The sequence below is a fragment of the Megachile rotundata genome, chromosome 2 (genome assembly GCF_050947335.1).
Source record: "Megachile rotundata isolate GNS110a chromosome 2, iyMegRotu1, whole genome shotgun sequence".
NCBI lineage: Eukaryota > Metazoa > Arthropoda > Insecta > Hymenoptera > Megachilidae > Megachile > Megachile rotundata.
Window position 1 is genome coordinate 8,965,557 of NC_134984.1, and position 23,402 is coordinate 8,988,958.

Below are 23,402 nucleotides of genomic sequence, written 5' to 3' on the forward strand. Positions count from 1 at the left end.
CGTTCGTCCGATTTATTGTACAATAAAGTAGTCCTGTTAAGTATGAATAAACTATATTTATACAATTCACGAGCTGTACAAATATCCTTACAAATGATCTTGATGATGTTACGAATAATGGCGCATCGCGATTAGTAAGAGAACACAATGATACGTATTTCTGTTTATTTGCAATTATACACTCTTACACATAAATCATTTTCTAAAGTGTAAGCGGAACATATAAAATGGAAGAAAATAAGTGTACAACAATACAAACTAGAATGATATGTGTATATTATATATGCGATAAAAGATGGGAAGTATATTCGATTAAAGAGAGACAGTATCGTGGAAAAAATAATTACAAAATGCTAAAATAACATATCTTAATAATAATGATCGATAAGAATATATTTATACGTTAAAAAGCAATCTTACTAAATTGTCTAATTTTAAGCAGTTATAAAATATGTTATGTTGAAAAATGAATTATGAAAGGACAGGTATGGAATGTTATCAGTGAAAATATCTCCTCCTGTATCATAAAATTATGCTCTTTATTGTCCCATTGAAGAAGGTAAGCAAAAATTTTCATCTCCAAAATAGCTCACTAAGAATTTAGTAAGCTCGTATCAGGAATTAAAATGCAGTATTTTGGAAACTGCTCTCTGTTTAGATTTGTTCTGCTTGGAAGTATTGTCGTGCAACTGCTCCTAATACGATTTCTGCACTGAACACACCTATAAATATTGTAAACATGAGAGACAAATGCATATAAACTGACTTTTTGTATAGGGTAAACTGTACAACGATTAGCATCTTAACCTAAAACTTAACTTCAAATGGGCAAATTTATTCATTGAGTTTTTATGTCACATTAAAATTGATTTATACAAATAGAAGGACAAAAAGAAACAATTATAATTAAAGATTTTTAATCATGGAATATACTGAAAAAGTAATAAAATATAATAGTAAAATTAGCACATTTGAAATAGTGATTGAAACTCACAATCAGTGTACCAATTGATATAAAATAATTATGTAGAAATCTAAGAAAGTCTGAAATTAATATAAAAAACATGATATTATTTAAAAATAAATACACATTTGGAAAAATAATACTAAATATAGTAACAGTTGTAAATCATTACTAAAAATAAGTGTGTCAGTTAATGCTAAAATTAGTACAGTTTACCTCATTTTTGTTCTGTTTCAGCGTTTGAAATGTCAATTGGGATATTTAGAAGAAACTACTTACTGATATTTGCACGTAAAACGTCGGATAAAAGATGAAGATCGGTTTCATGAGTGACGATGACATAAGTTAGTTTATTACTATTCAACTCTTGGATCTGTGCAATAGATCTTCGCGTTTTTTCCATCGTTCCACCCGCACTTTCGATTATTTCTGCCATCGCTGGTGGCGAAGGTATTACACTTGGTGTAACATAAAATATTTTACCCTATTCGATGAATAAAATTTATTAATTAAATAATATTGAATTTTTAACACCTTACCTACCGCTTGCAGACCAGTAGTATCATCGCTTCATAAAACGATAGTAATGAATTAAATTGACTTACACAGTAATCATTAATGATTATAGATCAATTCAATTATTTTTAGACAGTAATTATTGATATCCAAAAGTCTATTAACAAGTATCTGGTAGATAAGATATTAAATTAATAGCGTTTAATGTTTACAGTACTTGAAATATTTATTGCATCACTTAATTATTAAACGTGTTATCATTAATAACTTTCCTATTATTAGTACCAAGTAAATATTATCGAAGTTTTTATTCATAGAACATGATTTTAAGAAATTTCAATAGATGTGTATACTTCAAAAATTCATGTTTTGCAGGGCTGTCAGAAAAATATAAAATATAATTATATTATTATTAGTTATTGACTGTAACATGGCATAATTCAAATTCATGGTGAAGTATAGCAGTATTCTTGTTACATTTTATTATAAACATATAGTTATACATTTCCTCCAAAATTAAAGCATATATACATATTAGAAAAATGTGTAGTTCACTATTTTGATCAAAATAAATTTAATACAAATCATTGTATCAATGATATTGTTATGGAATTTATCTATGTTATGTAAATATGTAAGTTCAGGAGTGATGTAGTAAATACTGCCAGTACCGTATTTGTATTTCGTCAACATTTATTTCTAATAAATAGATTAACCCTTTGCAAATGCATGTCTGTATAAAATTATTAAAACATTTCTTATCATGCATAAACACACAGTGGTTTTTCCTGGATTAATTATGTTGTGTTTCACAAAGTTAATATCACATAGCACGTTTATAAGTTAATAGAGTGATAAACTTATCGGCGATTTTCATGATACAATGTGTACCAATTATAAATATTTATCGCATAAAGGTAAAATAATCTTTTACGTATCATTGCTTGGTATGTTAAAGGGACATAATAAAAGACAAAATATTATGACCCTTGTCAAATAAATCAGGACTATGTATGAGCGATTGTTCCAAAAAGTATTTTACAATGCAACATACTAGGCCGTGAAATATCATTAATAAATATTTTTATTAAGCTTTTTGAAACAAAATATGACAAAAATTTCAAGTATCCCCTGTATATCACTTCGTCATTACGTGCTTCCAAAACCTCTCATCGAAGCAGATGTTCAGGTATCAAACAGTTCCGTTTGCAAAGGATTAAACTAAATAATTACTTAAGATAACGATGAAAAATCACCTTAAGTACTGTTCCTCGATTGGGGCTCGCCAGAGCCTTTTCAATATTACAAGCAAAATTCTTTTCGAATTCTGGATTTCCAAGCGTGTAACCGCTTTCATCTAAAAACGTGTTCCTTGCGGAACAATCTAATAACCACTGTAACGTGACAATATATTTACAACGTGATAGACAACACAATAACTTTACAGTTCTCAAAGGTGTTGACATCACGAGATGAGTTGCATCTCTCCAACTGGCTGCCAGCGCACCACCTAACTCCCGAATTCTCTGTTAAATGAACGAACCATGTTATTAAATCGTATTAATCGTTTTTATTACGTTGTTTTATGAATTATAGTGTAACAAAAATTTTATGTTCAAAAACTGAACAAGTTCTTAAATCAAAGTGTTAAACAAATTTTTAATTTTCTTGGCAATTTTAACTACGCGCTTCATATGTTTCATGTATTGATTATGATTCTGTAAACCATTTTACACCTGCAGTGGTCATAAATCACTTTCTTGCATACACCTATATTATATCAAGTATCAGTCTTTAATAATATATCGTGAATATTTAAATATGTTTAAACTATCATTAAAAATAAAGAAACGTCAATACTTCATTTCCTCTAATAAACGATTTTGGTATTCAATGGTTTTGGGAATAGTTTGCAATCCAACCAAGTATATTATTAGATTTGGCAACTACATCTGTGGCCTTCAGGTCTTTCTTCTACGGAGTATTTATTACAGTTCAACGAGTAATCATTTTCAATCAAAGTAAAACACGTGAGTTTGCCAATTCAATATATTCTTGGACGTTTACCCAAAACCCAGGTTTGCGAGTTCACATATATTACTATATACCAGCACAGTGAACGTATGAGTTACCTTCGCATGCTTCCTAGGATTAATACCAGAGAATAATATTCTCGGTTGTTTATCTGGAGCCGGTGGATCAGGATTGCTCACAACAATTGGTTCATCTAAGCCCAATAAATGTGGATCTTTATTCAGCAACGGGACATCTAACCGTGGCTTCTTGTATTTTCGTATCGAATTTGGACCCTGACCAACCTGTTTTACTTTATCGTATGATTCCTGAGTAATATTTATTGGCATTTTCCATGCACCTAAAAGAGAAATACGATTTAACAGTCCAGTCAATGAATTTAAAACCGTAGAGACAAGACCAAAGAAAAATTGAAATTTTTGTTTGATAATATAATTTAATAAAATATGTTATACCCATTAAAAGAGGTACTAGCGAATAATCCAATCTGAAAGGATTGCTCAAACTGTACTGCTGGTATTTTGGATTTTCGGTTTGATGTAGCGCGTTCATTTGCCCGCACAACAAATCCGTCAACCACTGAGCGTTCACAACTCCAGTTTGCCATTCTCGAGCCTTTTTGTATTTTTGACCGTCTGGTCTGAAATGTTTATCATCAAATTAGTGGATGGCGGTTAATAATTAATGAGACAATGAATTAACACGTTCCAAATTGTGTGAATTGAGGAAAACTATACACTAAATTAATCAGCGTATATTTTTAATCCAGGCACGGCCAGGTCAATCAAAAATCTACATTTCTTCAATTTCAAAATAAAAATTATTAAAAACAAAAATTTCATGTTTTGAAAGTTTCAAAGCAATTCAACATAACTGCTTTTGAACTTGCAAATTTATGTATACTAAAAAAATTAAATTTGTTATTTAATATTATAATAAAGTAATATAATATTAATCCCCTGATTTTATGAAATTGATTGGAATGAAGACAAATAAATGAAACCAACTGAAAACAGTAAAATGTACATGTGTTTCGTGTAACGTTCACAATTTTCCAATTATTTAAGGCCATGTGATAAGAAATGTTACGAACTAATATTTATCGGTATGGAGTGTATAATAAATAGCGATAATAAGTTTGAAAATACTTTGTTTCGATAGCGAAACTATGGCTATCTCGACTTTTTTTAAATAGAGTCACATATTTTATTTTGTACAAATCACTTCTTTAGAGTATTTTGCACAAAATAGTACAAAGGTGCAATGTTAAAACACTCAATGTGACATTTTGTACTGAAATTTGAAAAATGAAGAATTCTTCTTGCCAGTTTAGCATCGTCTACCTCTCAAGATTATCTTTTTCCCTGAAAACTCAGCGTACAATATGGAACGTGTTACGTAAACGGAAACGAAAAAAATAAAAACATGGTCATAACTAACGTCTCTACCTTCTGCAAACGAGGAGCGTATTGTGCCTGGTGAAGTAATTGGTAACCTTAGCTCCCAGCGCTTCCAGCATGTACTTCACTTTCGCGCGTTCCTCCCCTTCAAATCCAGACAACGATACAATTTGTTTCGCGCACGGAAGCTCTGTCAAGCTGAATGGCGTTGGAAAATGCAGCGCGTGCCAAGGTGGTAGTACCTGCTGTTTATTGACAACATCTGACAGCCAGTGTGCGCTGACACAACGTTTCCCTTCACGTAATGCCTGCACTACGGTTGGATGTTTCTGCGTGATCGCGAGCACGTGGGTAGCCCGCGTGCAATATTGAGGCTCCACTTCTCCGCCATGTCTCTCGATCACTTGCTTCCAAACGGACACGTCGTTTGGACGTTGCACGTCGTATTCGACGATAACAAAGATACAACCTAGCAAAAACAGATCTGGTGGCACTGTAAACACAAATAACGCGTCCCATTATTCGTGAAAGATTAGTTTCTTTCATTCGAGTATTCTATAGGACGCTTCACCTATAACATATTTTTTAAGATCGTCCAAAAGTTTAATCAAGGGGACCGGTCAAAGTACTTTGCACTAATTTTAATGAAACTTGTACGTAAAAAATATGGCTCGTTTTTAATAGTTAGTTCAAACCGTCAAATATAGTTAAGCCTTTATAAATTACAGTCCTGACTAGTACAATTACAAGTATTCCATAAGACAGAAGACAAAATACGATCTCTCTTAAATACTTCAGCTCTATGTGGATAATCTTGTCCTAACTTTTTGAACGTCTAACTATAAAGTTTCATTCAAGTCAACATTTGTGATAACACATTTCTAGAAGTTCTATGTTCTGAAAGACTGAGGTGCAGAGAGGGGGTAAATATTTAAGTAACAGCTTTGAACTGTATAAAAGCGTACGTTTTAGATTTGGATTGTGGCCATAGAACTGAGCCTTAGCTTGAGGCATAACAGGAGCGTACTGCATCTTTATCGGAGCTCCTGGTGGTGCCCCGTTTGCGATGTTCCCCACAGTTCTCCGTTGATAGGCGGCAAGAAGTTGAGGATCCTGGCACGGTGGAGGTGGTGGTCTGTGTTGAGCGGTCATTAATCTTAACTGACCAGCTGCACTACCTTCGGCTGCGCTACCTTGCAATCTGTTCGTCAGCATATTCGCTAAGGCAGTTTTCGTTTTTGCGTTAACAACCAACTGCTGATCTGGCGGTATCTGAGCGTTGTTCGGCAATGAAGTCAAAGGTGGTTCTGGCTGTGCGCCTTGTTGCTGTTGTTGTTGCTGCTGCTGCTGCTGCTGTTGTTGTTGCTGTAGATGCTGTAACTGCTGCAACCTGATCTGTTGCTGCTTCTGCATATGTAATTGCGCTATGTGTTGAGGAGTTAAAGGCTGAGCTTGCTGAAACGCCTGGGCGGGTTGACCCGCCTGTGGACCCTGCACGTTTTGTCCGGTTTGCACAATTACTTGGTTAGAAGAGTTGATCGGCGTCAAAGCTGGTGGTTGAACCACTGGGTGTACCGGTTTTTGGCCAGGTGTTTGAGCAATTTGTGGTCCTATCATTTGCGATCGTGGTTGCTGAACCCACTGCAAACCACCGGGTTGCACGGGTTTACCCGGACTCCTTATAACAGCGATATGTGCTCCTGGTTGCGCTTGGCGATTCTGCATCTGTCTCTGCAGCAACAAGTTTCTTTGTTTCTGAATCTTTTGAATAAACTGAGCTCTTTGTTGAGGATCCATCTGCTGCAGTTGTTGGTGGGTTTGAGCGTCCAGTTGAATCAACTGCCTTGGCGGTTGTGGCGGCTGCTGTGTCCATTGTCCGCTAGGTCTTTGTGGTCCTATTTGCTGTTGCTGTTGTCGTTGCAATTGTAAATGATATTGTTGTTGCTGCCACTGAGAATCTCTTTGTACGATAAAACCTTGTTGATTCGGTCCCATTAGTTGCTGATTTTGAGGCTGTTGCTGTAACTGACCGTCTCTTATAACGAATTGTTGTGAACCCTGAGGTGCAGATTGTTGCAGCTGCTGTGAAATTTGTTGTATTTTCTGTTGCTGCTGTTGTTGTTGTTGTAGTAATATGAGCTGCCGCTGTTCGGATGTAAGCTGCTGCGGCGGAGCTTGTGGTTGATTTAACTGATGTGGTTGTGCTCCAATCTGTTGCTGTGCAGGAAGTTGTTGTTGCTGCAAAACTATCTGTTGCTGCTGCTGTGGCGTTAATTGCACTTGTTGTTGAACTAATTGTTGCTGTGGAGTGATTTGTTGTTGTTGTGATAAATGTTGTTGACTTATTTGTTGTTGTGAAAGTATTTGATGTTGATTTAATTGTTTTTGTTGGGTTAGTAACTGTTGAGGTGATGATATTTGATGTTGAGGTATTTGTGAGTTTATCTGTGGTTGTTGTGGTATTAATGATTGCTGTGTGAGTGGTTGTTGTTGTGTATTTATGAGTTGTTGAGATGCTAGTTGTGGAGATGGTTGTTGATTTAAAAGCTGTTGTTGAGTGTATGTTTGTTGTTGTAATTGTTGATGTTGTGTAAGTTGCTGTGATAACTGTTGTTGCTGCTGTTGATTCAATTGTTGTTGTTGTAATAGTGAATGTTGTACATTCATTTGTTGCTGTTGTGGTTGCTGTTGAGGAGATAACTCTTGTTGTGGTTGTGGTTGTTGCTGTTGTTGTTGCAGCTGTGGCGGCACAGATTTTATTTGAGCAACATTATTTTGTTGGGAGCCTTGTGGTATCCAATTTGTTTGATTAACATTTTGATCCGATACAGAAGATGCAACTGTAGAAGCATTGGACAAACTTGTCGTAGCAATTGGTCGTAGAAGATGTTGTTGCTGTTGTTGGTTATTAACATTATTGGGACCATTAGTTGGATAAGGAATCGTCGTTACCGGTGCATTAGCAGCATTCAAATTATGTGCAGTATTGGAAGAAACAGGTGGACTTGAAACTGGTTGATTCCATGGCATACGTTGTTTAAGTTGTTCCAACATGGCTTTAGTTCTATCTTGTTCTTCTTGCGCTGCACTATTTTCTGTATCTTCATCCATAAAACCAGTAATAAGAGCTGTAGAACTATTCGGGTATATTAAAAGTCTTGGGTGGTATTCTACTTCATTTACAATCGTTCCTTTTCTACAGCATTCTGTTACCCAATCTGGCGTTACAATTTGAATCGGATGCCTTATCGCAGTTTCATATTTCAATCCAGTTGCCTTCCCAGTAATTAAATGTGTACAATACCGATCTAAACGTAATTGACATTTACCACCTTGCAAAGTGATCATCGCCCATAGACTCTTACTGTCTGCACGACTTATCTGAGATATGCATGCTCGTACATTTGAAAATAATTGTGTATCTTCAGGTGAAAAATAGTGTGGTCTATATTAATAATACTGCTAAGGAAATTAATTGGTTTATATTATGAAAATGGTAATAATATGAAAGCTTAATATTTTCTTAGAATTAAAAAACATTAATGATTTATTATACAAATAACTTGGTTATATAACGAAAAAAATGTTATTGATAAATTAAAAGTAGTATAGATTAGGATACGGCAAAAGTTTGTTACATTTGACAGAATATAAAATCCAATTCTGCGTAACTGCTGGTATTTCATAGATATCCTTTGCAGCAGATATATCATTTTCCAACGCATCATAGCCTGCTATTAAATGTGTAACAAAATCACTAAAATAATTTGATCTTTCTGCACCTCCTTCTTGTAGTAAATTTAAAATCTGCAAACAATTAAAAACATCCTTGGTCGAGTTATGTTTTTTGTCGAGGAATTACGAGCATGCATTAACATGTGATTAAGATCTCAAAGGGACATATATATGTACAGAATTATAATATACGAAGCAATTATTTATTTCATTCAATACTATTAAATAATTATTAAATCTAAATTCTATTATTTAAAAAAAATGAATAATTAGTGCAAATAATATTAAATTTTAATCTGTAAATTATGCAGATATACAATTTCCTCTAAAATAAATTATATAATTTAAATTTTTCAAATCTTTTATATCATCTTTATACAGTAGCTACAGTCTGTTAAATTTGACTCCATTTTATAACCTCTTCCACGCGTATCGCTATTAATTTAAAATAATCGTAAGCGAGTTATAATTTCCAATAGTCGTATTACAGTAAGATCAATTATGAAATTAATGACATTATATTAGCGGCAAAAGAAAAACGCGGGAAACGATAAAGTGACATACCTTGGGATCACCTTCGCCGCTGACGTAGTATTTAACATCGGCGAAAAGGGCCCCGTCGAGTTTCAATTCCTCGAGACCGGCCCTTATGTCGCCCATTCTTTGAAAATTGTACGCTAAATCACGTTTTCCACATCACAACAAAACAGTGCATTTATTGGAACAGAATTAGAGCACACACAATATTTGATAACAAAACTCAGCCGCGACGCTTTTGTTATTATTATGATCGCAAGGTTATGTAGCTACTTCATAGCTAAACGATTGTACACCGCTTTCGATATATATCGAAAACTTCGAGTGCGCTCGATTTGAACACAGAAAATGTTCATTTGCAATGAGTGACAGAACTTTTACATTTATTTTGTTAAAAACGTTTGAAAATATATTAAAATAATTGTAAAATAGCTGTATTTTTGTTATTAAATTTGAAATGGCGTAGTTTTTTCTTTTTTTAAAGAAAAAAATGTTTTTCATGTTTAGTTGTATTTATTTAATTTCTAATCAGTGATTGAGTTATTTAATAATGGCGCGAAATTAGAGGTAGATTTCAAAAGCAAAATATGATAAATATAGCTATTGAAATAAGAATTATTTAATATTTAAATTTATACTACTTAATGTTGGTGATTATTGTGATTACATTATGGAATGGATAAAGTTTTTAATTAAACAAATATTTTTCATTTAAACAACATTTTTTATTTACAAAAAACATTAAAAAAAATATTTTTTAATTAAAAATGTAGGTAACAAAATTAACTATTTTAAAGTGCTTTTCCTTTTAAATAAAATATCGTGTTATTGTTTCAATATTTTGAGAATATAAAAACAAACGTAATTAAGTACGAAAATTATGAACCTATTTTAATTTCATACATGATTAATTATAAAATTTTTCTTCGTCTGTTTTAATATCATTGACCTTGTTATTTTTTAATATAAGTAGTCATTAAATATAAATATATAATTTTATTTAAAATAACGTCTAAAAATATAAATTAATTAATGGTTTCAACAAAATGAAATTAAGAATATTTTTTTCAAGCTTAATTTTTTTTTCTTTTCTCTAAGCTGAATTTAATTACAAAAAGTATGCCGTGCAATATTTGTATCGAGATATTTAAATAATTTTTAATAATATCGAACGTATTTATTATATAACTCAACTGATAATTTTTAATTAAGCAGGAAATAATTTATAATTTATAATTTTTTTAAGTGAAAGCCGATAACAGAAACATTATAATAAATAATTGGAGTTGAGCAACTTAGTATTTGAAAACTTTAAATAAAATACTTTCCGTTTAAAATTCATTAAATCATCTAAAATGTTTTTCATTTGAAATTAATATGAATTAATATCAATAATATGCATTATTTTATTATTTTATGAGATAAGTATTGTGTTTGCGTAAATAAAAATGATACGATATTTGAAAACATTGTTTACTTTATTGTATACTCTTTTCATTCGCGTAGTAGGTACATATCAGCATCTAAAATGCTCTTCACTGTATATTCCATCGAAATCTACGCATTTCTTGAATTTTCCGTCTCTCATTCTCTTTCACTCTTTTCGTCCCTTTCATTCGCACTCGCTCTCTATCTCTCTGTCTGTCTCTCGTTTCCTTTCTTCTCTCTTTCTCTCTCTTGCTCTCTGGCGTTCTTTCGCTCTTTCTCTCTCTATCACGCACACGATATACAATTCCCTTTCCTATATCTCTTCTTGTCGTCGACATTCGCTCGTATATATCTCTCTCTCCCTCTCATTCATAGATAAATAAATTATAGGCTAGTATGTACAAGTTTTCTAAATAGATTTCCTCTCTTATATTAATAGTTCATTTGTCACTTAACAGATTTATTTATCTTGTAAAGACTCTAGAAATATTGAGCTTGGTCTGGTCAGTATACGTTATATAATTCCATTAATTTTTCTCGTTTTTTTAATTAAATTATTATTATTATTATGTGTACATGTATGTATGTTTGTTAATTCATTCGTCGAAATTTTTCTTTTCGCATGTTTCTTTTCGTGGTGCAGCTTTTTATAAATGAAAATGATTACGTACAGAAATGAAGGCATGTGGAAGAAGTTGGGATGGGGAACCACGGGTAAATAGAATTCGAGGAATTAAAAATTGCGCCAACCTTAGATCTAAGGACAATTTGTAAGGTTCTTAAATTAATCTGTCGATATCATACAATTAAAATTCCTCCACCTACATGTACATATTATTATGTGTACGCGTGTTCGTGTAGTCGTGTGATATATGTGTATGTATATAGCTATATATTTCATCGTAACAACAGATTTATAATTTATTTTATTATTTCCTATTTAACAAGTATCAAATGAAGTGATGGCGAGTAAAACGGCGGCCAGATACTTAATGTTTCATATTTAAGAAATAAATGCGACGAACGTTCTATTTCAACATTTTACATGACAGGTATTATGATTAAAAGATATTGACTTTTGTAACGCAAACATAGTTTTAACTTATGATTTGTAACTTCATTTTCAATTTATGATTTTATAAATTTTTGTTAATTATGTCACATTATATATTAATAAGTCTGATATTACTTGATGGAAATAGCACGTAATGACGTAAAATAGCGTTTATCGCATATCAATTTAAAGATTTGATAAAAATCACTACGTCATAATTTAATCTTACAGATTAACAATGCTCGCGATAAATATTCAGATTCTAATTAATTATGCATGAAACTGAAAAAAGAATTTTCGATTATTGTCGCGAATACCGTTTTTGGATGTACAGTGACGATCACGTATTGTGTTTAGTCAGCACGAGCCATTTTCGCATTCAAGCAGTAAAATTTTCTCGTGTAAACATTTGCATGCAAGTGGTGAGGCTTTCTTCTTCAACAACGTTATTTACTCTAGGGAAACCTATCATGCCAGTGTACAATTCTTTTTTTAGAATATCCGTATGTGACGGAAAAGTACGGGATACATCTCATACTTCTATATGATGTACAGAGTGTTCCAAAAAAAATTATATAACCACAAAATGATATTATGAATTAAATTACTACTTGAGAACTAAAAATTGAATTAAACATTTGCTAATTGACAATACTAAGCTGTATTGCTTGTTTCAACGAAGTAAAGATTGTATGTTACGAATGTGTATGTATTTTCATTAAACTTTAAGTGCCAATTTGATATACTATAAACATTATTTTGCCTCATATTTATTTTGCCAAATCACAGTTTTGAATTTGAGGTGTATGGCCATTGATGTGACTGTTATATTATAACTATATTATATTAGGTTGAGTTTAATTTGTCTTATAATTATAGTAGCAAGAGAAAATTAATATAGAACGCAATATTTATTATCAAAACTCTAGATTAAATTAAACAATAAATTAGGAATATTAAGGTGAAGTGGAGTAAGTTCATAAACGGGGCAAGTGCGTATACAGGCTATTTTTATTACAATATGAGCGAAATTTCTCCATTTAGTATGTTTGTTTCCTTGTTTTGTTTCACTATATCCCCTTTTATATTTCAGCTAAGAGTACTTGTTTGCAGTATAGAGTACTTGCATAATGCAGTAAAAAGCATTTTATAGCAGATTTGTTAATAATTCTGCTCTTGCCCTATTGCACATGAAATAAAGTTTCAAAGTATTTAACTTCAAGTTACGCTCTTACCCCATTTTCGGGGAAAGTGCAGAGTAGTTGACATTTTAAACAATTTCCTATCAAAATCAAAATGTACAAGGAAAATTAAGGTCCTATTTAATTAAGTAGTAGTAGTAATTGTGCAAAGCGTTCGATATCGACAGCGTTAAGTATTTACATAGCAGACTCAAAATACTTACGTTTAAATACCAACTTTACAAAAACCAGTCTGCACTTACCCCACTTCACCTTACTCATATATAATCGTATGATAGTTTCTGAATTTTTCAATAATTTCGTTACTGTATTTTAAATTTGTCGGATTCCTAGACTGCTAATCTTTTTTTCCCTATATTTCCCTATGAGTTTAAAATTATTAGAGCTGTCTTTCTTCATAGTTTTCAGTATAACCCCTTTGTTTTATTTTATTTTTATAGTGGGTTGATATTCAACTGAAATCAATTGGTTTCGATCAGCGGATGAAATTAGAACAGTTATAATTCGTAATAATTATAACCTAAAAATTGAGAGATGTAAAACAAATGACAAAAGTCATTGAATATTGATTTTGAGTGACGGCTTCGTAATTTTTTTCTAAAATATAACATATAGCTGCATTCAATAATTTCTGTATGAATATTTACTTGCTACTATTATTATGGGACAAAAGGAGTTTTTCATTAGGTTATAATATATGATTTAATATTAGTAATGTTAGTATATCATCATACTAATATTACAAATATTAGTATATCATCATATAACCTAATATATTAATATGTTATAATATATTGTATTACATTGTAATATTACGTTATAATATAGGTAAATATCTCTTGTGTTTTTTAAAACATATCATGTTCTAAATCTTGTTTAAAATATTTTTTACATTATTCAAAACGAAGGGGAGATCTGAAAGTGTTTGATTTAATTCTGAACACCCTGTATTGTAAATAGTTTCGAATCTGGTTCAATCTGCTTTCAAACAGTTTATAAATAGCTTGAAAGGAGAGAAACAATATTTTGAATAGATTTAAATTCCAAAGCAAGCGTCAACAAATATACTGCTATTGTTATTATAAATAACATACTATTGCATAATTTATATTTTGTCCTTTTGATCATATCGTGTCATTTATATCTTGGAATTTTTTATTATTCCATTCAGTCAAACAATTAAAATTGCTTAACTGAGAATTAAATTATAGTTGTTACTAGAATGATTTTCTTATTGTAAATTAAAATTTAATTTTTATTTCTCGTCTGTCTAATTATTGGACTGATTAAATTTTATTCAGCATTTGCTTAATTAATAATTAACCTCCAATCGTTAAATGACACAACTTTTAAATAATAATACAAATTTAATTTTTAATTCAATTTCATCTAACTAAAGATTATGATATACTATTTAATTAAATTTCATATAAATAAAGATTAATTTCAATGCTTAATTTTGGTTTATGTAAATTGATAATACAAAATTAAATTTGTAATTAAAGATTATGATAATTGTAATACTTTTAACTGAAATTAAAAATATAGTGTTTTCATTATAAACTAGATTTCAATTAGTAATTAAATCAAAAACTTTGCAGAATATTATCACTTCTATTATTATTTCTGCTATTATGTTGCACTTGCCTTATTTAAACCCTGCTGTATTCTTAATATTAACATGTTTCTGAACTATTTGTGAAATACATGTTGTTTTACATGATTACTACAAACAATAAATAAGTAAATAACGTTGTTATTTGACACTGCTGAAAATTTTAATTTAGAGTTGAACACTTGTTTATCATTACAATATAACGGTATAATTAAAAGGATATGTAAATTACGTTTTAAAAATAAAGTTTCTTTAATATTTTTGATAAAAAACATTGAGTACCTTTCAGTCATAACTTCGTCATGCAAAAGTTTCTAAAACGTTCGCTACATTTGTTTCCTGAATTATGAAACGTTTCTAAGTAACTGGCCATCATTGTACGTAGTGTATAAAGGTAAGTACACAGTAACAAAAAGAAGGAAAACGTTCATTCGTTACAGAAATGTTTAACGAGTGGCACGCAATTGGCTAAGGCAGATAATTGAAAAGGATAATCGCAGAAAGATTCGAGAAACCTGACTTTATCGTTAGTAATTAATTATCGTCCGTCCGGTGTACACAGTTACACATTTCGGTAGGTGCTTACTCATTAATTCTAATTATCCCAAGTATAATATCCTCTCAGGCACCTGTGATTATTTACAATGCAACGACGGTATAATTCGAACAGAAATACAAGTTTCGACTAATTGCAGTCGTTAACGAAAAGCAAATCGAGCTTTTAAAACGAAATTTCATTCGAATTAATCCTGACACGGATACAGGGTCATTTCGAAAATAAAGCTTGCAAATTACAAAAGATTGATTTGTAGAGATAATATACCTGTGTACAAACATATACACATTTATTCCTGTTTATGTGTATTTATAAACAAATCGACACGTGAAAATTTTCTGTGTAATAAAAATGACGCTGTATCCGTTTCGACTAAATCAATCGCGAACAGTTCAATTAAGGTTACTTGAATTTAATTGGGATTAAAAATCACGTCTTCAGTAGGAAAGACATGTTTAGATGAGAAACTTAATACTCCTTTTTTCACTTTATCTATTAAATTGTATTATGGACAAAGTTATAGTTGAAATGAAGGGTAAATATTGACAAAATGGAACACAGCCCTAATGATCTAGATCTTGACATTATTAACGTCATGCTCCTGAGTAACTTTTCCCTATAACTATGGCTATTGTTCATTAAACAGTTATTAACCATAAAATATTTGTAAAAATATTTCTAATCTGACAAAGAAAAATTTGTTGATTTTGGTGATTTAGTATTTGCACACACCTACTGAGGATGTAATAACGGGTGAACTTATCAATCTGAATTTCAATTATTTTGAATTTCATGTAAGGTGAAGTGAGGTAAGTGCAGACTGGTTTTTGTAAAAGTTGGTATTTAAACGTAAGTATTTTCAGTCTGCTATGTAAATACTTAACGCTGTCGATATCGAACGCTTTGCACAATTACTACTATTTAATTAATATTAACTAGAACCTTAATTTTCCTTGTACATTTTGATTTTGATAGGAAATTGTTTAAAATGTCAACTACTCTGTACTTTCCCCGAAAATGGGGTAAGAGCGTAACTTGAAGTTAAATACTTTGAAACTTTATTTCATGTGCAATGGGACAAGAGCAAAATTATTAACAAATCTGCTATAAAATGCTTTATACTGCATTATGCAAGTACTCTATACTGCAAACAAGTACTCTTGGCTGAAATATAGATGGGGATATAGTGAAACAAAACAAGGAAACAAACATACTAAATGGAGAAATTTCGCTCATATTGTAATAAAAATAGCTTCTATACGCACTTGCCCCGTTTACGAACTTACCCCACCTCATCTTAGCTTGAAGAGTACTATTTCTAACTCAACTTAACATATTTTATAATTAAAAATGAATGAATATCATGAATTATAAAACACAATTTAGTCAGTTTAGATTAATATCTTTCCAAATATTTTTTCGTTAATAATTTTGTAATAAACAATGATTGATTAAGTTATAGGACGAAGCTATTCAAGAAGATAAAATCAAAATATGCCAAGGTGTATCCTTTTGTCAATATTTACCAATTAATAAAGTTAATTAAACGCAACTATGGAAACACTATCTAATGATTTGCAATCAAGAGGATACTCATACTCAGCCACTTATTGTGCCTATTTGATGCTAAAATAAGTTGATCAATCGTTTAACTCGAAACTGTAGTTTATTTGCGCGTGGACAAAGAGAAACTTTATTGGTGTTTAGATAAATTGGATCGTACGAATTTTCGGAGAGGGAGAAGTTGTGTAATGTGAAAATATTAGATCGGTGCACGTAAAATGTGTTTTTTGAAAGAATCGTTACACTTTACATTAGCAAGAAATATCTGTAATTTATTGCATATATTGTGTTGGGTATTTTATGTTACGGATTGAGATAATCGAGTGATTTTTGTTGACGCTTTCACATTTATTTGATTTATTAATAGGATCAGCATAAATCGTGTGGAATGCGTGGATTATGCCATATTTGACACTTTGCTGTATACGTAAATTCATAGAGTAGAGAATTAGAAGACATTGTATTATTATTTAATTAAAAATTGTTCATTTCTTTTCGGTTTTCCAAATTTTCCAAATTTACAAGTTTTTAAATTCAAAAATTTGTAAACATTCAATTTGCAAATTTTTAAATACTTTACTAGTTTTTTATTACAAGAGTGTTGATATATTCGACTTTACAAATTCTTAAATATCAAAGATATCAAGTTATTAATTTTTTAAATTAACGTTTCACATTGCTAGATTAAGGAAATACGTAAATTTAAATATGTAAATTTTAGAATCGGTAAAATCTCCATTTCTATAATTTCCGAATTCCTGAAGTTCTAAATTCTTATATTTTCAAATTTCTTAATTTAAAAGTATCCAAATTCTCAAGTTAACGAATCTTCAAATTTTCAAATTCTCGTATTTCTAAATCTTTAAGTTACTATAACTCCAAATTTCCAAATTTTCAAATCTTCAAATTTTCGAATTTCCAAATCTTCATATTCCTAAATTGTTCGATTTCTGAATCTCTAAATTTTTTAATTTTCAAATTTTCAAATCTTTAAATCTCCAAATTTCCAAATTTCCAAATACTAAAATTCCTGAACCCTCCACACTTTGAGAATAAATATTATAATATCAAGATAAGTATAAAGTAATTTTTGCAAATTACTTTCGAAATACTAAATCTCTGCTAAAGATACTCAAAGAGTTTTTATTTATCGCATAAACCGATTCCCATTTAGATGATCAAGAATCGTAAAAGAACGAATGCGATTTACTTGAATCAATTGTAACTGATGTAACATCATCGAATAAACATTTTACGTGCACAGACCTAATATAATTGCTTGACCCTTAAAAATAATATAATTGCACTTCTCATACTCTCTCAAGGTTAATATCGTATGGCTCCACGAACACCTCTTCGTAAAAATTATAATAAATCCTTACAGAGCCTCCACAACATTCTTGCTGCTTTTACAAACGCATGTACATTGTGAAAGTCACAAACTCGGAAACAATTACTGAATAACCAAAAATTCCTAAACTGTAATTAATTATTTCAATATTTTGACTAGATCGTTCTGCACTATGAAAAATAACGAAATCGAACGATATTAATATGCTAATACTAATAGCAATTAATAAGTTAATATGCTAATAAAATTGAAAGTCTAAACTGAGAAATTAAATAATTACATCTTCAGTAAACGACATGGTAATGTGCCACAGTAAATATGGCGACTGCGACAATTAACATGTTAAAATACTATTCCTGTCACGCTTTGGAATTATAGTTTGAATTAGGATAACATAAAAGAATCGTAATTTGTACCATACACGTGATATTTCACCGAGATAATGTTTAAGCAGAGGTGGCCATTTGAAATCAAGTTTGCCCATTTCGTGCTCATTCTTCAATATGTCGATAATTGTCGGTAAGAACGATTTCTCAAAAAGTAGTAACGTAATAAGAATAATTATATATATCGGTTTCATGCGGAGATAATACTATTGTGAAGACAAAATTAAGTGATCGAGATATGGAGTTGATTATAGATAATGATTATGAATAAGATGCATAAGTACTAAATTGAGATTACTGTACACTCTGAGTGCTTTTAGAATAATACATAACCGAGATTAATATCAATGATGCAAATCAATATCAATGATATAAATAGATGATATCTAAAATATTTAAGATACAAATAAATAGTGTTTAGGGAGAAAAAATAAATAGACGAAAACATGGAAAGATTATTTTTATAAAGAGATTTCGAATTAAACGATTAATTGCATCAAATTGTTGCAATGTTGAGATTATTTATAAAATAAAGTCATAATATTGTATGTTATTTGCTATGTACAAAGTATAATTATTGATTTAGATAAATACAAAATACTTATGTATTTTTATTGTGAAATTATACCTTGAGAATTCATACTTACCGACAGGTATTGATGTGGATATAAAACATGAAACTTTGTGTAAGAATACAAAGTAGAAATGGGTCAGATTTGACTCCGTTTGGCCACTTTTTGTATACAGGGTGTCTTCCGAAAAAATGTGAAGGTATATTCTGTAGGTACAACAAAAAGTGTCAGATAAAATTCTTCAATATTTTGTGACAATGTTATAAGCAAATACTTTTATATAAATAACAATCAATTTCTTATAGCAGCGTATAAAAGACTGTGTTGTCTTGTTTGTATAATTAATGTTATTAAAATCAATTACATAGTATTTTCAATTTTTTATTTTAAGCAGCCATTCTCGTATGCAAAAGTGAGTTTAATAACTCTAAAGTTATTGAAAATTTTGTAATTGTGAGAATGTTCGATATATTTAGTATCCAATCATTTCATATAGTTATCATGCAATAATATTTATGACAAAATTACAGAGCTTTTTTTAGTTTTTTCTAGCTTTCTGTTATAAATAAAATTTATGTTATAGAAGAATATAACGAGAAAATTTATTATAATTTATAGCGAAATTATAATTGGGTTAGACCTAAATTTTATTTATCTAATTTTAAGTCTAACAAATTACTTGTAAGTTAAGTCACTTGTAAGTTAAGAAAATTTAATTTGATATACAATAACAAAATTAAGATTTAAAAAATAGTTCAAAACGTTATTCATGAAAACGTATGTAATTTTATTGTGTCATTCTACGCATTTAATGATTAGATTATAAATATATTAAAATTCAACACTTCCATTGCTGAAACTCAATCAATCTATTAAACTCTCTAACACATATCTGTATTGTTAATTAATACTATGCGATAGTTCCTCAATTTATTTCTATAAATAAAAATCAAGAGGTAAAAGCACAAAATTAATCTTCTACAATTGTTACTAATATTTGTTTATAATTTTGAAGAAAAATAATTATGACTGCAATAATTTAGATTTTTGTTTATACCTACAGAATAAACCACCACACTTTGTCAAGTAAAAGGACACCGTGTATAGTCTAGAAATTTTTCTTCGAACTAATTTTCGGAAATTTTGTAACACTTCAATAGTGCGAGAATCGAACAAATACGAAGTCCTCGACAAAACGTAAGATATTGTAAACTGACCGCGAGCTTACGTATAAATTAATTTTAAACGTAACACGGTATATATAATTCCGCTGACGCGTAACATTTAAGAAATATTCGCACCTTCGTTCTTATTAACATAGTACGCGAAACATTACTTTTAGTTTAAGTCTTCGTCTTAGATATGAATATCTAAATACAGGATTAAATCACTATAAACCTTAAATTTGCAAAAGAACTTATATTGTTACTTTTCAGACACGTACAGTTATTTTCTATCTCATTCTTTCGTAAAATCATGCGAATTATGTTTTATTCGATCTAGAATAAAGAATATAAAATTTCACTAACGTGGTAATGTCCAAACCAACCATGTAGATGGCGGCATAAGCAGAAGACGATTCTTCATGCAGAAGTAAGCTGAAAATGTGTAATGAAACTTTCTTGTACGAGATTTCGTTTTTTGGAAATATCGTTTTTAATAATTCAAGTAACTATTTAATTTTGTCACTTGTCATTTGTTTTATGATATCGATATGTATATAAAATAAATTGTGATTCAAATAATGCACTGGGCAAACCAGGCAGCAGTTGTTTCAAAGTGAAGTATACAATTTTTTAATTTATAAATTCAGAAATCTAGAAATTGAAAGATCAGGAAATTTAAAAATCTAAGAAGGCAGAAGACGACAAATCTAAATATCTAAAAATTTAGAAATCAAAATATCTAGAAAACTATAAATCTAGTAATCTAGTGATTTATGAACTTGCAGAGCTTTCCAAACTGAGAGATGTCTATATTTGGAAATTCTTAAATTTCAAAAACAAAAATTCTCCAGTTCATCAATGAATAAAATCAGTAGAATTCATAAAATTAAAAAATTTCAAATGTAGAAACTTTTAAACTTGCAAGTCCAAAAATCATAAATTTCAAAATGTAATAAGAATTATTCGAAAATCTTCAAATGCATTTCTATTCGAATAAGGAAATAGTCGTTCTCGAATTCTCTTTTCATTAGTCTCTCTTTTAATTCGAAGTCTATATCAGAAGCTTATCCGAATAATATCCAATTATGATAAACAATTAATCAATGCACCGTTTCTCTGCATATGTACTATTGTATTGATGTTCTGTCGAAGTAAACAATATTATAATGCGATTATCCAAGCTATACCCAGATATCTCCGTTTGAACTGCAAACAGTACAGAGGCACTAATTACGAAACTTGTCCCAATCATACAGCTTTAGTATTAAACTTATCAATAAAAATACATACATAAACGTGAACCTTAGCAGTTAAATTATTAACAAATAAGATTTAAAATAAACGACAATTTTAATGGGTTATAATATTGTAAATATCGAAGAACACACAATTACTGGTCCAATAATTTTTAACGAGATTCTACTGCAAAATGTTGAGAAACTCTTATCGACTTATTCAATTCGACTGATAATAAAATCAATCAAGATAATCGATTAAAGTTAGAAGCGATCTACTGACAAGCCAGGTTAAATCACTACGAGTTTAATCCGATTAAAGTCATAATAGTGTTTGTGAAGCTATCAAACATGCACAGAAATCTGTACTGAAGGTAAAATATTTCCATCAACACAAAATTGTTACAGTTTTGCACTCCTCTAATTTTAATTTCCCCGAAATCTCGTACGAGAAAATTTACTCGTACACTTTCGCCTTACCTTTGTCAAAGAACATCCTCCAGTTCGCTAATGGACCAATTACAGCACATTAACAAACAAAACACAAAGTCCTTTCGTACGAAGAGTCCCGTACGAAGGTGATGACAAAACGAGACGAAAGGAACGAACAGGTCAGTGATCAAATTGAAGAATAAACCTCGAGAACAAGCACTGGACGTACATAGAGAGAGAGTGCGACTAAAACGTAAAGAGGTGAGGATTTAACGGGCGAACACCTAAGTTAGTCCAGGCTTTAGAAACAAGCGTACACTCCCGCGGAGGTGATACGTTTTGGCCCACGAATCTCGACACAGAAGCTCAGGATCATAATAGAAAAGGAACGATCCCCTCGACTAGAATTACTTCAGGATTACATCATAGTCTCCCTACAGCTGGTCATGCTATCGAAGTCTAACTGTAAGTAAGGACAATCGTTCTCGCAGAACGCTGCACTGCCGGCTGCTGTCGGCTCGTTACACCAGCCCTCGGGATGCAACGTGCTCGTGAGGTAACACAGTACATCTAGGATCTCGTTAATGCGCTAGGAACCCGGATTCGCGTTTTCGCTGCTTCTTCGTCTGGCCTCGAGTTCCTGAGCGAGCATCGCCACTTCCCAATTATTGTGCCCTTGCCGACGTACTTCACCCTCCTCTTCGTCGTCGCTGTCGGTCCTGCCGCTTGCTCTGTCGTCGAACTCGTCCTCGGATCTACTGCTCTCGCTGTTCGATTCCAGGTTGATCGCCACCTCGTCCTTCCACAGACTGTGCGGCACGATCGAGCTGGGTAACTCCTGGAGCTCCAGCGTCTCCTCCTCGGAGTGCTCCTCCCACGACCTCCTGTTGTGAGAGCCGGACTCGGTGGTGGGCGAGGAACGCTTGTAATGTGGTCGAGTGGTCAGAACCGTGTCCACCGAACCGTCCCTCATGAAAGGATGATCCTCACGATCGTCATCCAGATCTTCCTCCAACGAGGCATCGTGCTCTGTGCTATCCCCGAGGGAGTCGTCTCCGTTCCGCGACTCACGCTGCTCCAATTCCTGTATCCTCGCCTGCAGCTGCGATATTATCTCGTCCCTTTTACGGATCTCCAGTTCTAACGACGTAAACTGCCGCTCGAATTTCGTCTGGATGTCCTCCTGAAATATCGTCGGTACAGATGAATCGATTGCTCCTTGCGGAACTGATAAACCAACGCACGGTATTGTATAAATTACCTGTTTAAATTATTGCTATGCTTTGGAGAACGTATCGAGTTCGGCGGAAAGTTCTATTGTCCGATACCTTTTGCTCGAAAGATATATGCGAGCGGAATATATTGTATTTCTAATAGATCGTTATCATCGTTGGGTTTTGAAAATTTTCAAGTTTGATACGATTGGGATATCTTTCAGAACTAATCGACTTATTGATAAGTTTCAGGAAATGTATCGATCAGACTGTTCTGCCAATTTCTACCTATTATTAAATAATACTATTCTTGCTCGTTTGGCTCGTTGGATTTAACAAATTTTTAAGTGCGTTTGGTTCGAATTTTTGATATTTACACTCGGTTTAAATTATTGCTATGTTGGAGTTCTTTGAAGAGTATATTAAGATAATTCAGAAGTTC

General features: G+C 31.5%; 2 protein-coding genes across 7 annotated transcripts in view; both read right to left on the minus strand.

Annotated features, from left to right (window-relative positions):
- Window positions 1-520: 520 nt before the first annotated feature.
- Window positions 521-9,482, minus strand: Ptip (PAX transcription activation domain interacting protein). 3 transcript variants are annotated; one of them, XM_076540904.1, is made up of 9 exons: window positions 9,214-9,479; window positions 8,537-8,721; window positions 5,880-8,359; window positions 4,963-5,407; window positions 3,970-4,154; window positions 3,613-3,854; window positions 2,737-3,006; window positions 1,244-1,448; window positions 521-722 (listed from the first exon to the last, which is right to left on the minus strand). In XM_076540904.1, the coding sequence occupies exons 1-9, from the start codon at window positions 9,307-9,309 to the stop codon at window positions 655-657; spliced, it is 4,176 nt and encodes a 1,391-aa protein (XP_076397019.1). In that variant the 5' UTR covers window positions 9,310-9,479; the 3' UTR covers window positions 521-654. The 3 variants fall into 3 exon arrangements, 2 of the variants coding, with proteins under 2 accessions (XP_076397019.1, XP_076397030.1); XR_013040819.1 differs by lacking the exon at window positions 521-722 and adding an exon at window positions 1,508-1,651 and having other exon boundaries at window positions 1,273-1,448; window positions 9,214-9,482; XM_076540915.1 differs by lacking the exons at window positions 521-722; window positions 1,244-1,448 and adding an exon at window positions 1,708-1,857 and having other exon boundaries at window positions 9,214-9,481.
- A 1,163-nt stretch (window positions 9,483-10,645) lies between these two features.
- LOC100881580 (uncharacterized) overlaps window positions 10,646-23,402 on the minus strand; it is a 395,763-nt gene continuing 383,006 nt past the window's right edge. For all 4 annotated transcript variants that reach the window (XM_076542275.1, XM_076542274.1, XM_076542273.1 and 1 more), the window contains one exon: window positions 10,646-22,929. In XM_076542275.1, the coding sequence (XP_076398390.1) occupies window positions 22,336-22,929 (594 nt within the window). In that variant the 3' untranslated portion in view covers window positions 10,646-22,335. The remainder of the gene's footprint in view (window positions 22,930-23,402) is intronic.